Consider the following 19,296-nt stretch of genomic DNA (forward strand, 5'->3'; position numbering starts at 1 on the left):
AGGACACCGCAGTTGCCTTAATAACTTACATTTACAACAAAACCAAATTTTTATACAAGAATAAATTCAAACAGATTAGAACAGACACATTTGAAGCATGTAATTTATCTTTTATTCAGATTCGTCAATTACTAATTAACTCTCTTATTACATGCGAAAATGATCCATTATAGCTAGGTTCACATAAACTTCGATCCAGTAGATTCAAACGATTTCACATTGTGAACCATATACTGTAGCATATAGATAGTAATTTGATATTCAATTGGTTGTGTTGTTTCCCAAGTCAATATTTCCTCTAAGTTTCAGATTTATTATTGTAAAGCTCTATCTAGATCATAAAACACAAAAGAACACAAAGAAAAGAGACCTAAAAAAATGGACACCCATCATTACATGCCACTATTATTAGAGACAAAAATTCATTTATTATTTGTAAAATGTATTTAAAAAACCATACTCTATCATACAAAGTGCTACTACTACTGGTATTTCTATGTTTTTCAAATTTTGTGTCATTGCAAAAAAGGGAGGTGTATTTGACTGGGCTGTTTTGAGTAATCAGCAAATGTAGCTGATCAAACTTCTCGTTGTTTATATCCAAGAAGTTGGAGTAGCTCACTGCTAGTGACCAGTCGTATTGTGACATTTTTGGACAGAGCTTTAGTGTGAACCCTGCTATTTGAAGCCAATTCATAGATCACATGCACTGTGTCAAATGTGAAATGTTTTGGACAGAGTTTTAGTGTGAACCAAGCTATTCGACGTCAATTCATAGATCACATGCACAATCAATTGGAATCCTATACAATCTATATAATGTGTACAGTATAAAAAATAATCGAGCAAGTGAAATTAAACATCTTTATACAAATAAGAATATGTAATGGGCTGTGTGTTGAAGCACCAAACGGATAGAGTAACATTAATATATAACATTAATAACATAATACATCATGATACATTGTTATTCGAAAAATCAAAACAACAAAATGCATATTGAAACCAATATTATTGACTTTTATCAACTTAAATAAAATACATTTCCCTAAATTTTTATATATTTAGTACAAAAAAAATTAAATTATTATTGTATTATTACTATTATTGTAAGGGTTTACTAACACTAATAAAAAGTGTGTACATCAGACCAGTGGTGGAAAAGGACTTTATACATTTATTTTCATTATCAATTTGTTTTTAAAAAACCCTTATACATGTAGTTTTGAATTGAAAACACTTATAGTTACAGTAGTATATCCAAGCAGGGATATAAAAAGCGATATCCTAATGCTACTATATTTTTATCTTTAATATACTGTATTTTAATAATATAAAAACCCAAATTATAACTAGAACTTGAAAGATGTACACCAGTGTGTTCAATCTAGCACACACTGGTTCGACTTCAAATATATCATTAAAACAAATAATAATTATATAGAAATATATAATAATCATAAAATGTGTCAAATAGAAATTTGTTTCTGTGTCAAAATCAATACAATTAAATTATAGAAATTAATTTAGCATCAAATCAATACAAGATACATATAAGCTCTAAGCTTCAAATTAATAACGAATTCATTCATATTTTGCAGCGGATATTTGATTGATACAGAGAAAGAATTGAAGGCAATTCTAGCTTTTTACAAAAGAAATATATAAGCATGATGAAGACTCTACTAACAACAGTAGAACTCCTATTAAGGAGACACTTTCTGGATCCAACAAATTGTCCTCTTTTTAATAGGGATTGGCCATACAACATATTCATAACATGGGAAAGTGTCCCTTTAATATGGCTGTCTTAAAATGGGTGCTCTACAACAGTCAACTAAAAAATGTGTTTAATTTATGCACTTGGATAATAAGACTAAATGAATATAGCACTACTTCCTACATTTTAAACCCTTTGCAACAACAAAATATTGTACACAACAAAATATTTTATACAAATTATCTGAAAATGGTTTTTAAAAGTTTCATTTCTTAGTATTAAATGGTTCATTAAACAAAAATCCCTTATTTTATTTGTCTGCAAAACATAAAAGCCATAATATAGTAGTGATATGCCCATATATGGTAGATATATGACATCATCATGTCCATATATGGGCACATCACATATTTTTGTCACATAAAGTTTGATAGCGTAGACAAAACACAGGTCGTTTTAAATGTTTATTAAAAATGAAAGCAAAAGCACATTGGCATTAAACACTCTTCATTTTTTTATCTATATATACATAGTTCACAGTTCCTTTTGATTCAAGGTATCTATATCTACTAGTATACACAACATTTTGGATAAAAATTTCTACAGTTTTTACTATTGTGGACAATTCTGAGAAAAAGATATACAAAACATAAATTATATTTGATTGACGCTTGTGTTCATTAAAATGTGTGTGGTTTTTCAACTACGAACTATGCCATGGTAATTCATTATGGGCAGGCAAGGCGGGATGTGCTTCCTCCCACCAACACCTTAACACAGTTGTGGTTTCTAGGGGGACAAAAGAGGTTTCTTTCTACCCCCTAAACAAATATTTAAAAGAATCATTTATGCAAAAAGTAAAAATTTAGATATGTAGTGAGAAGATTGGAAATTCCAGGGCAACCCTGAATATAATCAAACACTGGCTTTTTTTACATAGTATTTCACAAACATATAAATATATTATCGTATCATGCAAAACTTTTAATATATCTTAGTTTTAAATGAATTAACATTTACTATATACTGTAACAAAACAGTTGTAACATAAAACAGTAATGCAATAACTTCCTTTTAAAAAAATACAGATGAAAGTTTCAATATGTGAACATTTACATTTTAACACTACCACTCCATATCTGATAGGCGCAGATTTTGTTGCCGTTTATTATGCATATCATGTGCAACAATGTTGTTAACGGTATAAAGCAAATTTGCAGTAGAAATAAAGATATTCAACATAATCACAAATGGCTGTTCTAAATTCATTTGCATAAATTAACAGTAAGAACTAATCACTGTGCAGTGCCATATACAAGTTCATCCTATACAGAGATCAGTTTCCATGTTGTGTTTAGACATTTTAATTTTTTTTTAAATCAGGCAGATTTACATTTAATAGTCATTGTAATGGTCCCATAATATATGTTCCTATCATGATGTGTCCATATATAGTCATAATGTGCCTATATATAGTCATGATGTGCCCATATATGGTCAGGTTACATCATTATTGAACCTGGCAATTTCAATGTCTACCATTACAAATGCCTCTGTTTTGGAAGATCACATTATCAATTATGTTTTCAAAATAAACAGTATTGAAAAAAACCTAAATGATCATGAGACATACCATATATGGTAATGGTGTACACCATTCTATATACAGCAGCTAAGATGTTCTATATGGTATACTGTACCTAAGACAGACCTAAATCTGCTTTAACTTTAGCTGAATATAAATACAGGTAAATCAATCAGTGGATATATCTTTGGTGCAGATTTGAAAATTACAAAACAATTAGGGAGCTTCCATTTTCAGGAAAGGGTACGATATCAATTTGAAAGTCCCCCTTTTTTAGCTGTACTGTAACAATGCATGTTGCAACAGAGCTTAGGCAACAATTGATGTCTTTACAATAAGCCTTTTCTAACAGATGTTAAATAGCCATCTACTACTGTATGCAAGTTCCTCAGCCGTAAGCCAAATTGTTTTTATTTTATCATTGAAAAAGAGGTTTTATTCATATGCACCATATTTCAACATATTCTTATAATTATCTTCCATACTGAGTATGTCCAATTAAACTTTAATGAACATAGTTACACATGGAGCAGAAAAATCATTTTTATTTAATCATATTTTCCCACCTCTTCTACTTACGTAAATAATTTTTATGTACATTGGTTCACTTAATTAAGACTAAGGATATCATTAGGACTTGTGGTTTGATGTCAGCCACATCAAACCTTCATATAACCCATCGCCTGTCGTGGCGCAAGACGGCTGTACAAACCAGTTACGATCACGTATACGTGTAAGGCCCAATTTTTCTTGGATTTCATGTGGTTTCATAGCTGGAAAAACAATAAAATTCATTGTCAAAGTTTGCTTGTACTACAAATATTCTCACACAGTACAGAAAAACTAATTTTATTTTTTCACATTAAAGTGAATAAAATAAATAAAACTTCAACAAAACATTACACACAGTTAGTGTCCACTTAAGTTCTGTCTACACTATCAAACTTTATGTGACATAAAAATGTGATGTGCCCATATAGGGACATGATGATGTCATATCACTACCATATTTGGGCACATCACACTGTTTTTGTCAAACTAGTTGTAGTCTGTAGACAGAGCTTAAGCGTCACTAACAACATGCTTATGAAGTACAAAAATAATACATTGAGTTAACAAACATCACTGTACATTTATGGCATCGGGTTACTTACATTCCGGTAAATCTTGTTTGTTTGCAAATATTAAGATTATAGCATCCTTCATTTCCCTATCATTTATAATCTTATGTAGTTCTTGCCTGGCTTCGTCTACACGATCCCTATCTGCACAATCTACTACGAAGATCAAGCCTTGCGTGCCTGTGTAGTAATGCCGCCATAAAGGTCTAATTTTGTCCTGACCGCCAACATCCTACAAAGAGACATAATGCATGTTTATCATTTTATGGAGAGGGTGTTCAATGAATATATCTCACTCTTCGAGGAGATGGCATTTATCCATGTTAGCTAGGCATGAAATAGACAAAAACTTTGTTAATCAGGGGGTAGCATGTTCACTACTTTAGTGCATGTATTTTAATATAATGTTAGAGCCTAGATCTGCCTTTGCCCCTGCTAAGTTTTATCACAAGGCTGACTGTAAGTATGTAGAAGCACTGTAGAGAAAAATAATTTCAGTATTAGACCAAAGACCTTAGAATTGGAAGGCTAAGTATTATAGTGAAGTACAACAATCCTAGTTTCTTATAACCAGAGAGTTTCTATTATTAGCTATGAATACAATTTGGGGTTTTGAAAAACACAATACATAATTAGCAAAAAGGTCAATGTCCATCATATCAGAATTGAGGTTAATTACCTTAAGATAGTCCATTAAATAGGCGTTGAATTATGTGAGGTATTTGTGTTACACCACTAATCTGATGTCATCTTTCAATATAGGTATAATTAATAATCAAACTTCATCATTGTCATCAGTTAAAACAATAGATCAGAATATAAGCTAATTAAATTAAGACTTGCTACAAAAGACTCAATCAATTCAGTCGTTTTAATTTAATTATTAAGTCAAATTATATACTTATGGAAGCTCATTGTATGTGTAATTATATTACAACATGTACTGTACAAATACTACTCTTTCTAATAATAGGTATGTTGAATAGTAATTAGTAATATAATATTAATAATTAGGCAGTACCCTCCACTATCAAGAAGTTCATAGAATGTACAGTACTGTACCTAGGAATACACACACGAGTCAACAGTAGTTTGTGTCTCAACACAGATATTACTATTAGTACTATTAGTATTACAGTACCAACGAGAATTACTGCCCCTTTTTGGACGCGACGGACGCGTCGAGTGTCCGTCCAATTTGCGTCCACGACGCGTCCATTCATAAACTAAACCAATGATTTGGACGCACTTTCGTCGGGCGGGCCGTGACCTCGCTACCTGAGTCTGTTTTTGTTATTGTTCGCGACCGTATTCATATTCAAATGACATCGGAAAACTAAGACTGACTGTTGAGCAGGGTCGGCTGTATTGGTGTTTGTTTATAAAATACTTTCACATTCACAAACAATATGATTAAAAAATAAATAAAGTTAGCCTACGACTTGTGTGTGTTGTGTTTATTTTTATCTGCCGAATAATTCGTCCAAAAAGCCAGTTTCGTGCGAAACTGTGTCTATATCCATCGCTAGCCCGCCGTGGGATCTAGCCGGCCGGTTCACTGTCTAGCACGTACACCACCGCCTGAGATCGGCCTAGCGTACTCGAACAATAATCATCGTCATGATACAGTATATTTTGTTCATTTGAATCATTTTATGGAAGAATATTTTTTTAATAACGAGGCCTCTATTTCATGTTGAATTATTGATATGATCATAGAGAAATAAGTTATATTTAAATGTCATATGATGAGTTAAAACTGTGGAAGAAGGCTCAACAAAATCATGTAGCCTACAGTATGTACTGTACACTGTCAATTTATATCTCCATGGTCGTCATAGCGCGCAACAAAGAGCACGTGATATTTTTCTACTCCATTGGATCCCAGCAATATTGCAACCATGTTCTACCGCTGCTGAAAAGCGGGTTGATGACCCTGTTGATGACGTACAGTACAACACTAGGCATTCTGTGTACGCTTTGCTTATAAATATTAAGAAATATTTTTTTTACGCTATAATGATGTTCCTCTCTGATCATGTTAAGATTACAGTGTTTGTATAATTGTAATAATGACTGTAATAATATTTTTTTAGTTAATGTTATTTTGTACCAATTTTGGGGTCTAAGCATAGAGATATTATAGTGAAGTTCACTATAATATATCTATGCTTAGACCCCAAAATTGTCACTATAATATCTCTATGCTTAGACCCCAAAATTGGTACAAAAAAACAAGGGCGGGTGTTAGAATTTGATACACTGAATAGAAAAAGACAATAGGACACGGAACAACACAAAGGCATTAAGGCTTGGTACAAAAGCGATTTAAAACAAAAAAGCCAAGGGCGGGTGCTAGAATTTAATATAATGAATAAAAATAGGTTGAGGATATTTATAGTGTTACAAAACTACATGTACTGCACCATTTTTGTCCATTACAATGTGTCGATTTTTTAATTAGTATATAAAATTCATTGCTTCGCTCGGACAGCGAAAGCAAACTATTTTTCACACACTCGGGTCGCCGAACGGTCGAGTTAGGTAAATATGCTATCACGTGGTTTTACTGCATGCATGGCAGGCACACGTGGTTTCAGCACTGCATTTCCCGCAAGTCCCGTTCGGCGGTTTCTTTTTAGGCGGCGTGCCAAAGAAGTTTTTTGACATTCGATACTCACAATTCATTGCTTCCCTCGGACAGCGAAAGCAACATATTTTCACACACTCGGGTCTAGTCGCCGAACGTTCTAGTTTGGTAAATATGCTATCACGTGGTTTTACTGCATGGCAGGCACACGTGGTTTCAGCACTGCATTTCCCGCAAGTCTCGTTCAGCGGTTTCTTTTTAGGCGGCGTGCCAAAGAAGTTTTTTGACATCCGATAATAATTTTACTCACAAAAAATCAGTCTTTCTTGCCCATATAGTAAGCTGTAGTACTAATGAACTGGTATCTATACGCACTTATTCATTAATTCGTTTTTTAGAGGTTTTTTTTTGCATGTTATTAACTACTGTAGTATAAAATACATTTCGTTTAATACAGGTTTTCACGGGTTGAGAAAACATCGTACAGAATATAACTGTAGTACAGTAACAATGCGGAGCTTTTGTTTACGTTAACACCGGCGTGGTTAGCTCCCGTTTAGCTCAAACACAAAGGACGTTGGTCTAAGGTCAAATCACGTCAGACGCGTCGATATAATGGACGCGAAGTGGACGCGTCATGGACGTATTCATGCCGCGTCTGCCGCGTCCGAATTGGGCAGTAATTCTCGCTGGTACTGTACAAATTGGGGCTTAACATATAGTAAGCACATTGGTTGTTTTTAAAAATTCCCGTAAATTACTTTTAAATTTTTGTTAATGTTTGATTAGTATGCAGAGTGTACTTACCCATACATTAAACCTAACGTTTTTATATGTTACTGTTTCCACATTAAAGCCCACGGTTGGAATGGTTGTTACGGACTGACCTAATTTTAATTTATAGAGAATAGCTAAAACAAAATGGTTAAGGAAAATACAAACAAAATACTCTAACATAAACACAGTTAATAAATGCCTCAAATCAGTGACATTACTTTAGAAAACTACACATATACCGTATATCCTCTAGTATAATCTAACCCACCTAGAAAACAAAATTAGGCTGACTTAGTGGGTGAGACTATATCAGGGGAAAGCTTGGTTCAGGAAAAAATGATTGGTAAGCATTTGAACTTGCTAAAGAGAGGCCTACATCCAGACCAAAAGTCGATAATTGGACTATACCCGGGGGATATGCCTGTTTGTGAAATCAGAAATAAAGTAGGGGGTAGGATTATACCAGAGGATATACGATAATAAAATAACTTATAATTATCAGATACAAAAAAACCCATTGCCACACCTCTGTTTGACAAGTAGAGATACACACTTTCAAATAACACATATTCTATAGCTCTCCAGGGAGTATATGCAGTCATGCATAATTGGAGGCATACCTAAAATTTATATTTTACAGCCTGTATGAGTGTAGTGGGTAAGGCACAGTCAATATTGGTTGTTTAGCTAATTCACAATGTGTTATTCATTTATTTCAGATAGTACATCCATACAAATCATACAAAAAAAAAACAAGTACAGAAACAATTTCACAAGAAAATTAACAAGGAGCTTCAGTACAGTTCAGTAGGCCTACACCAAGTTGTTGTACCATTTTTTTTTTATGAGGCTGACATTTTAAAAATACAACGACGTTCTGAATATACAGTACCATCACTAATTATAGTACTCCAGCTTGCCAAGTAGTGTGAATCAGCTTTTGATAAAACAACTGTACTTTAAAGCTCTGTCTACACTATCAAACTCTAATGTGACATATAAATGTGATGTGGTCATGGACATGATGTCATAAAACTACCATATTTGGGCACATCACACTTTTTGGTCAAACTAGTTTGATAGTGTAGACAGATATGGAAAGTCCAATGCACCGTGTTTTATGTGTACTGTAGTATGATATAATACCAGGAATACTATATGCTTTTAAGAACTGGAACTTCCAATCACCAACTACCAGGAAACAGAGGAAATCAACAAGTGTGGCACATATGTGTAACAACTACTTATGATTTCCTTCAACTGTAGTAAAATTACTCCCAAGAACCAGAATGTCCTTCATTATATTTCAACAATGATAAATGTATAGACTGTGGGCTAGTCAAATTAGCCAATTTGTGCTCTGTTTTTCTACAAAACCACAATCATATGTGTATTGCAATATTCTATAAGAATTTAGTTCTTTCTAATGTAAAGCTCTGTCTACACTAGCAGTTTTGCTCTATGGTTTGGGCCAAGTCAGTACAATGTGAAACAAACATAACATACAGTAAACTTTACAGTTATTAGGAAAGTAGATTTTAGAAAACCAAAATTTAAGTCCACACCAAATAAAAGTGTAGAAGAAAATATAGTTGTAAAGTCTGTATTATTGTATTGTATTTCTACCACTCTTATGCTGTACTGTAGTGTATAATCCTATCCATAGTTCAGTATCTTTAATATAATCTCAATGTTTATTGAATACGTCTATTGGCATTTGAACAAAATAATACAATCTTTATTGAACTCATCAGACGCTTTAAACTGATAAAACTTAGATTTCCTTTATGTAAGAGAGCAAGACCTATCGACCCAGTTAATCTTAACTTACTAAAATTGTCACAATCCCACTAGAATGATTATCAATGTAACTAACAACTGTCCTCTGTTAACTACCCACCTAAACGGGAAACAATTTTGTGCCCTGATGGAATAACAGGCTGTTGATAAGTACTTAGTGTTATTTTCTTTTTTTTATTATTCATTTTATTCAATTGATGATGGACTTTCTGCTACCAGTTGCTGTACATGAATGCACAAAAAGGTGGCCATTTCCAGATAACTCGCCATGAACTGGTGTGGTAGGCTTACAATATTGGTTAAAACTAGGTTTCCATACTCAAACAATAAAGCACATAATTTGACCCAACAACAAGCAACAGTTTGTCATTGATCTTACGTTGTGCTCCTTTTCCCTTGCATTGCATAATATTTTTTGACAACCAAGCCCTAATATTGTTTCTAAAGCTCTGTCTTCACTATCAAAGTTTATGTGAAAAAAAAAGTGATGTGTTCCTATGATGTCATACCACTACCATATTTGGGCATACCACTACCATATTTGGGCATATCACTACCATATTTAGGCACATCACACACTAGTTTGATAGTGAACATATCTTTAGTCTTTTGTTTTTTTTAGGCTCATTCTATATTAAATAGATCATATAAAAGGATACTTGTTTTACCAGCTGCATCTAATCCAAGCATTAGAATTCGCATTTCTTTATTGCCAAAGATTTTGGATATGATTTTCCCCATCTTGGCATGAAGATATTGATCCTACCAAAGGTGATGATAGGATGACGAGGAGTATACAAACTCTGTTTCTCACTCAATGCTCCTGAAAATGCAAAAAAAAAGAAACAACTTTTAGTACAGTTCTGCTACTACAATAATAAAATAAAAAACATGATTTTCTTTTACTTTATCTAATCTGTATAATTTAGTAATGGCATATTCTTACTATCAAATTACAGAGTTAAACTTAAAATAATATTTATTCAAGAATTTCAATTATAACATTTATTTATTTGTGCTGGGTGGAGATGAGCTAGCTACAAGTTCCACCCATTCTAAGTTTTTAGACTTCCACACGCTCTAATTTAAACATGGAATACACCAGAAACCTATGGATACTGCTTTCTAGTGACCTACAGTACCATTAACCTTTGACCTCATGATCCCTATTTGTGTTATACTGTACGTTACAATATTATGATTCTAAAGACAACATTGAAACTATATAAATTATAATTATTGCCTTACAAATAATAGCAAAAACAAAATGAATTTTAAACAGTGAAGATGTACTGTATCACAGAGCTATAAATATAATACAGTACAAAGATACAATCAAAACAAATATTGTTTAAACAATTTGAAATTACCATATGTTGAATTATTCATGATAGTAATATTGAATATACAGTAAATGTTGGCAGAACATCTAATAATAATATACAATAAATTATTACTAATACTATAGAATATAAATTGCAAACACTGATTTGTTAAACTAACAGTTTCTCTGGGTGTTATTCTGTTCTACACTTAGCACATTGGTCTGCACTAAGTAACTTGCTGTAATGTGTTCTATTAACAGCATATAGAGGATAAGCATATCTAAATAATTTAATCCCTAGTCAGTACTAATGAAAGTACTGTACAGTACTATATCAATATTTATGAAACATGCTTATAAATTTGTATTATAATTTATTCACAATTTCTGCAAATTTATTCTATTTTGCAAATTATGAGAATTATCAACCAAAAAGTAATAATTATAAAGTTGTCATCCTTAATATTTGCCAATTGATTTGTGAGTTGTACAGTAATATTAAATACTTTGTTCTTTTTTAAAGTAAAACAAATCATACTACTTATTACATTATTGAAATTTACTTATTGAATTTGATAATTACTAAATTAGGCCATGGGGAATAGATGACATGGTTCTTGTCAGTCGAATACCATGCAAAATTGGCCCCGCATAAAAAATCCTTTGAAAAAGAAATAAATATAAATATATATTTTCATTTCTGTTTAGGGTTAATATATTTTCAAAATATTTTTAATCTAAAAATCTAGCTAGGCCTAGACCCTAACTGGGTCTTCAATAAATACAAAATGATAAGGCCTTAAGGGACCATTGAATTTAGAAATTATATTTTTATTGTAAAAATAACATTTAATTAACTTAGAGTCAGACTCAAACAAGTGCAGTGAGTGGTTTACTGCTTACAGACTTACTAAAATATTGTGGCACAAAGTAAACTACAGTGCAAATGCCTAGCCTATTATCATTAACAGGAGACTAGGCCTAGGCACATTCAGCCAAAGGGCTAGGCCTGTCTGCGTTAAGCCCCATCACCAGCCTGAACCCTCCCATGTCAGGCTAACGGCGCGACGAAGGAAGGTTTCGAGACAGCGTAACCTAGCCTAGGCCTAACCTAGATTTACTCTTTTTCTAACACATATACTAACAAGAACGATTATATATGCTACACTACAAACAGTAAAGTAATCAAATAGATATCAGAACTCTTATCATGATAATAGTAACCTATTTATTTGTAAAAATCAATGATTATTTGTCTCAATTTCAAACAAGAAGCGTGTAAACTGGTGAAGTGTGTGTTACCTACCAACTTCCGGGGTTGAAGTTTCGATTAACCAAACGATAAAAGCACACTGTTTTTAGGATTACAGATAAAACCAAATGTATAAATATTAATAGAAGAATATTTCACTTCATTTTTAGATAAAACCACTGTCAAAATACAATAACAAACACAAAGCAAATGCGTCCTTTTTAGTTCAACAGAAGTATACACCCCTCATAACTTCCGTTTGATGGATGGCGGTTGAAAGTTTATTTACACCAGACAACACAAGTCCAAACCTCCGCAGCATAAAAGTAACGAACTGTTTTTTGATTGCTTTTTGGAAAATGACAATACCAATTGTAGATTTAATTAATTATTTTTATACCTTAATAAACAGTGATCGTATGCAAATTTTATTTCATCAAATTATGTTTAAAAGAAATATCAACATGTTTAGAGTATTCATCCGCTGAGTGAACTAATCTTCATGAGGTCATCGGGTGTGGTGACGTACAAGCGTACAACACGACGTGCACATGTTTGCGTTCGTTAACTCCAATGCTGGCAAGTACTGTTCATAGAGGGCGACAGGACATATTTTTATGAAAATCATAATTGTACACTCCATGTACTAAAGATGGAGATTAAAATTACCTTTAGCAGTTTTGTGCTCTAATAATCATTGCATTCAAACAATTTTTTCTTTTTAAAAATTGTTTTTTCGGAAGATATAGTTGGAGGCAAGATGTTCAATGAAAATGTAGATAACAAACAAGACGATGACGTTTTGTGTATGCGATCTTTTCATTTATTTTTTCATAAAGGGATCACAAGCATGCAATAATTTACAGATTACATAACTACTACTCAAAAATACATGTGCAAATAAAATTTATTAATAATTTACTACCAACCATCAAAATGGTATAGTCATAATTGAAGAAAATGTGTACATTATTACTTTACACAAAGGAGTGGACAATTAATGAATATTCAATGATGGACAAGTACATTGTATAAAAGGGTGTTATTAATGAATGGCTTACATAATGGTTAGTTCCTCTGTAATCAGATCACGTTTCCCATGACGTCATATTCAGCTGAGATTGTTTAATTAACATCCTCGTTTTTTCACGTTATTTGTCTCATTTTCGCATTTTAGTTAATTCCCAAAAGATAATAATTAATTCCTGCTGTTGTTGCATTAACATATTTTCATCAATGAGTATTGAATAATTGGTATCCCTGTTTATCCACCCTTGTAAATGTTATAATACATACATTTTTACATCTGAAAATTATTGAAATATATTTTCTTTCCAAACTGCAGTATATTTAATATTGTTTACTGATAACGTAACACAGTACAATTAGTGCATCCATTAAAATTAGGTAACCATTAAAAGATTATAAATATAAATGTACTAATGTCTCCTGAGAGGCACAATTTTTTTTATGTGACTGGCTATACCAAGTCTTCTTAGTGCATAACATTAGTAAGAGTTTGTTTGAAATATACATACATACTGAAACATAACAACCAGTGGCCGTATTCACCAATCACACTTAAGTGAGATCTTAACTCAATAAAATAAAGTATTTCCCTTTAATTGTATTAACTTAGATAGGAGATGTTTTCAATGTTAAGGGTGTTTCCCTTAGCCTAAGTGTGAATGGTGAATACAGTCACTGATTACTGCAGTAACGCAATTGGATTTTGACTGCATCTCTAATTCAAACTAAACTGTATACATAATTTTTTTTAAACTAAAACTATTACACATTGCACACAACTTAGCACAGCAAAATAAAAGTGAATATGTGTTTAAAAAATGGCATTAAACAGAAATCTGTTCAAATGATAGTAAAGACAAATTATAAATAAATATCAAATTGGTGGTAGTCTACTGACACAAAACCACATCTTTGCACCCTGGTCATATATAATAATTTTATACAGTAATTTAAGTGTATTTAAAATATGTTTGAGTCACAAACAATAGAGATTAATGTATGAGTTATTTCTTCTAAATATTTTTCATGATACAAATATAGTAATGAATTAATTAAATTAAACAAAGTACATACATAGCCTAATCGGTGGTGCATTACAAAAGAACTAAAAACTAATTTTGAAGATGTAGATTTAATTTCAATTTTTAAACAATATTATATATTAATCTGATTTTATTTTTAATATACAGAGGTTCCAAAAACAAGTGAAGATGAAACAACATCTAAAAGCCAACACACAAAGAATCAAACTTTGCAGTCCAGGATAGGAAATACAACAGATAAATAGCTAATATGGTACGTATAGTATGTTTTAAAGATACTTAGCACTTGCTTATTTTACCAAATTGATATCAAAGTACACTTTATGCTTGGACTATTTACAGTTAGTTTTGTTTGACTACAGTGGAACCTTTAAGTGGTGTCACCTGGCCGTAGTGTTAAAACACATAATTCATCTTGTTTGTTACATAAGTGTCCCTGGTGTGCCCTGGATATGAGTGTACCAAAGCAATGGTTTTACTGTCTAAGGCTCTGTCTACACTATCAAACTGTATGTGATGTGCCCATATATAAACATGATGTCAATATCACTACCATATTTAAGAATATAGAAAGATAGTATAGACAGAGCTTAACAAAAACTCCACAAGATCAAGACATTATGGACCAACTTTTATTTGCACCAAATACAGATACAGCACTATAGGGTAGTAATGTTCAAAAACAGTTTGACAGACTTTTACATCGCAGTCCCTTTAAATCCTTAACAGCATTGATTAATATAATTAATAAACATGATATCACGTGTCATATGATTAAAGGTACAGCATCCGGTTATTGCACGACTGTTTGATGATGATAGAAAAAATAAATAAATAGTAAAAAATAAAACTGTATGTTTTAAATCCTTTTATAACCACCATTAATATAATTGTGCACAACAATTGTTTTAACCTAAATAAATAATACTAAATAATAACACTTTAAAGATAGAGAATTATATATTAAAAGGTAAGTTTTTCTTGAGCGTGTATAGTATGTGTGGTATGCAATCATTTTGGTCAAATTTACAATAATTATATAAACTCCAAATTAATACATAAGTTGCTTGGTACATCAACTTCTGTTTGTGTGTGGCTCTTGCTCATCATCACTTCTTGTTTACTGTGTTCTTATTGGTTGGTAAATGCTGATGGTTGAACTACTGTACCATATAACAAAAAACACAAGACGTATCTACAGTATCTTTACAGAAACACAAGACTCAAGGTCCATCTGAAATTGAAAAACAAAATATATTTGTAAAAACCAAAACATTCAGAAATAATAGTTTGTTGTGTATAGATCAGCGAACGAGATCAGCGAGAGAGAGATAAGCGAGAGATAGAGAGATCAGCGAGAGAGAGATCAGTGAGATAGAGATCAGTGAGATAGAGATCAGTGAGAGATAGAGATCAGTGAGAGATAGATCAGCGGGAGAAAAGGCATATCATCATGGATAGCTATAACTGAGTTTGTTCACTGGCCTTCTCAAAGGTGGGAACACTGTCTCCCCTGGACAAACATACCCACTAGTTAAACAGATTTAAATTTGTAGAGAATCTTATACTAATTCCTTATGTTTTATTTCCATAATAATGCTCGGTCTACACTTTCAAACTTTATGTTACAAAAAAACGTGATGTATCCATACTGTATATGGACATTTCATATCAGTACCGTATTTGGGCATATCACACTTTTCTTTGTCAAACTAATTTGATAGTGTAGGCAGAGCTTAATACATCATTATTCAATGAAAATTTATCATAAATTATGGCAGCTACAGTACTGTACATAAATCCTTTGTGTCCATTTCACACATAATGAATATGTACATTGTTGCATTGATAGATAGATTATAAATTAATGTTGTTTCGTTCAGTGTGAAACTACTATTATTTTAAAGGCCAGGTGCGGGCAAAAAATTTCTATTGATCATACATTCCAATAATTATCGATCTATAGTTTCCCCTATGTTTCATAATTTTTGGGATTTTATTTGTGTTACACGATCTTGTTGAAAATAAGCACTTTCTTATCAGTGGGGGGATAGTTCAAATTACACAGTAAAATCTCTATTCTTTTGTACACAAATTTTGTAAATAGAGAGGCATTTCAAAAAGCTATCAAAAATTAACGGTGTGGTAAAAAATGTTATCAGATGACTAAATATAGGTAATATAACTTCAATTTTACATTTCCGGTATTTTTATTCAACTTTAGATTTTTATTTTCATACTATAGCAAAAATTATCCACCGTATATCCACCATCTTTTTTCACCTTCTAGGGAGTCACAAGACATGTTATTACATTAGGTTAAACTACCTAACTACTGAAAAAAAGTGTTCCTGGTTCTTATGGCAGAATTTTGCCAAATTGTGTATTTGACCATATTAAGGGAAAATCCTATTTTTTCGTTTTGATTTCTGTTACAAATATTTGATTTATGTACAATTAACCAGATATTATATTTAAAATTCATGCCTGTACCTGAGCTTTAAATTAATATTTGTTACTGTTACTTTCTACATACACTATCTTTATTAAAATTAGTAATAAGTATTGCATTACGTTTACTTTGTTAAACCAACTTATCCTACAAAAATTATATATGCAAATATTTATTTATTCAACCATATTTCACGAGGGTGACCCAGCCAGCGGAAGCTGATTTTAAGGGGCCCTCAAATACATGATATTACATTATGCAATATGGTATGATTGCATCCTTTGTGTTCAATATTCATTAGTATTCAGATTATTACTTTAGTTTTTTACCAATTATATGATATATTATAATATAAATTACATTCCTTTTGTATGTCAATTGTGTATGCATATCATCACTGTACCAGTCTAATGAATGAATGTGACAATGAATATCTCGTTTTTATAATGTATGCACTACATAGTGTAGTACACAAATTCAATGAATCTTATGCAAATCCCTACATAATTTATGTACAAAATTATTCTTTGTAGGTTCTAATGTATTGTACTGTATTTTTAAACCATTATCCGTAGTGCATGTTTTTAAACTGTACACTACAGGCAATATTTTCATTCAAAATCTATAATCGCTAATCAAAATATAAATTGTGTAGTAGCCAAGTAAACATTTTGATTAGCAATTTTTCATGTACTGTACCTACACATATTTACAAATGCACCAATTTATTAAATTCCTGTATCATTTGATTTCCTTTGTATGATTTGGTAACAACGGTCGCCATAACAACAACATACATATCCAATTACACTTTATGTTAATGAGGCGGCATTGTTAAGAGATATAACTCCTATACTGTATGTGTACTAATTATCATATCAACCACCTGCCTATAAATAGGCATCAAATTACATGATTAAATTTTTTTCAAGCAACCAATCAATCATTTTTATACAGTACTGTACTTGAGTAAAAACAATACTCAAATTGTAATAAGGCTTTTATTTTTTTGGGATATAATCCTATAGCTTTCTTCACCCAATAAAACAATAATGGCATTGTGATTCATTGTAAAAAAGAATAGTTGAACCAGGAAATCGAAGCGAGACAGAAAAAAGTATCTGGATAGTAATTTTGTATACATTTCAAAACTTTAAAATGTTTGTATAGGTACATGTTAATTAATAAAAATGTATCATACAATATATTTCCCTTCAATATAAAATTATCTTTAAGTTAAGATTAAGCAGGTTGAAATAAAAAATATTAAAAATTATTAATTTAATAATCTTTGATTATAGGACTAAAGCTCTGTCTACACTATCAAACCTTATCTGACAAACAAATGTGATGTACCCAAATATGGTAGTGATATTCTTAAATATGGTAGTGGTATAACATCATCATGTCCATATATGGGAATATCACATGTTTAAGTCACATAAAGTTTGATAGTGTAAAGAAGAGAGATCAAAACAGATTGAAGCTTCAGCTAAAAAATATCATGGCGATGATGATAGGCAAAAGCATGGAATGAAATTGAATAAAATTATTAAAAATTGTTGATTTACATAGTGTATAATAAATAACGAACCCTAAATAACATGCATAATGATTTTGAATAGGGAAGATAACCTTACCTAAATAAATGATTGCACATATTTCATTTGACATAGCTTAAACAATGGTACATGATTTCTTCTCCTTAAATGGATTAGATACGACTGAAAAACCATTAAGAAGGAAATCTTCACTGGCGTTCTGTTTCACGTACTGCAGTAAACTAAGAAGAAAACAAACAAATTGTTATTTTATTAATTAATAAATTGATGGCATGTAAAAATACTTGTAAATATTGACGAATATCGTCTGGACGAAATAGTAAATCATTTTTCAAAAGTATCGATTATTAAATTAAATGAAACAATAAATGCTATTAGTATTAACTTTACAATGTCAACAATGGTTTTTAAACATAGATAATTAAATAATGCTACACACACAGTATATATAGGCTATCCCGGCTAAACCACCAATGCACAGACAGTTTTTTTTTTTCAAGTTTTAAAAAATGTATAATTTTTTTAATGTAAGCTAATTTTATTAGGTCGGATATATGTTACATAATTGTCTGGTTCTTAAATCTTATAATATACGCGCGTATAATATATTATTATTAGAATAGGCTAGCATAGTGATTCTGTTAAAGCAATGTTTTATAATTTAGCCAATGCTTTACTGTTGTCAGTGATAATGAATGAAACCTTTGTTTTGGTTGGCCTAGCTAGCCATCCATCAATCAAGCAAGCAGCTCAGGTTTTTGTCAAGCAAGTCTCTCTCATCTCTTCATCTGAATGAAAATATTACTTACTCATTTGCAGCGTCTGAAACGTTTATTCGTTCAACTCTAGCTTCACGACGAAGCTGTTCTACTGTTCTTACTAATGCAGAATTTCCACTCATTTTTAGGTTTAATAATTTAGGCTAGGCTATGGGCGTTGCTGCAAGTTCTTCTTCGCTTCTTTTTTCGCTTCGAAATAAATCCTCCCCATCCAAAATGGCGAACTCCACCAGTTTTCCTCTTTAATTTTAATTAAAGTTGG

At 31.7% G+C, this 19,296-nt stretch overlaps 2 protein-coding genes across 2 annotated transcripts; both read right to left on the minus strand.

Moving 5' to 3' along the window:
- Positions 1-89: 89 nt before the first annotated feature.
- LOC140053843 (ADP-ribosylation factor 6) lies at positions 90-12,422 on the minus strand. Its single transcript, XM_072098549.1, has 5 exons — positions 12,224-12,422; positions 10,253-10,416; positions 7,824-7,927; positions 4,460-4,658; positions 90-4,078 (listed from the first exon to the last, which is right to left on the minus strand). The coding sequence occupies exons 2-5, from the start codon at positions 10,332-10,334 to the stop codon at positions 3,936-3,938; spliced, it is 528 nt and encodes a 175-aa protein (XP_071954650.1). The 5' UTR covers positions 10,335-10,416; positions 12,224-12,422; the 3' UTR covers positions 90-3,935.
- A 564-nt stretch (positions 12,423-12,986) lies between these two features.
- Positions 12,987-19,258, minus strand: LOC140055568 (guanine nucleotide-binding protein G(I)/G(S)/G(O) subunit gamma-10-like). The gene is made up of 3 exons (XM_072100904.1): positions 19,065-19,258; positions 18,334-18,476; positions 12,987-15,475 (listed from the first exon to the last, which is right to left on the minus strand). The coding sequence occupies exons 1-2, from the start codon at positions 19,154-19,156 to the stop codon at positions 18,371-18,373; spliced, it is 198 nt and encodes a 65-aa protein (XP_071957005.1). The 5' UTR covers positions 19,157-19,258; the 3' UTR covers positions 12,987-15,475; positions 18,334-18,370.
- Positions 19,259-19,296: the final 38 nt, after the last annotated feature.

This window comes from Antedon mediterranea, chromosome 7 (assembly GCF_964355755.1).
Source record: "Antedon mediterranea chromosome 7, ecAntMedi1.1, whole genome shotgun sequence".
Lineage (NCBI taxonomy): Eukaryota > Metazoa > Echinodermata > Crinoidea > Comatulida > Antedonidae > Antedon > Antedon mediterranea.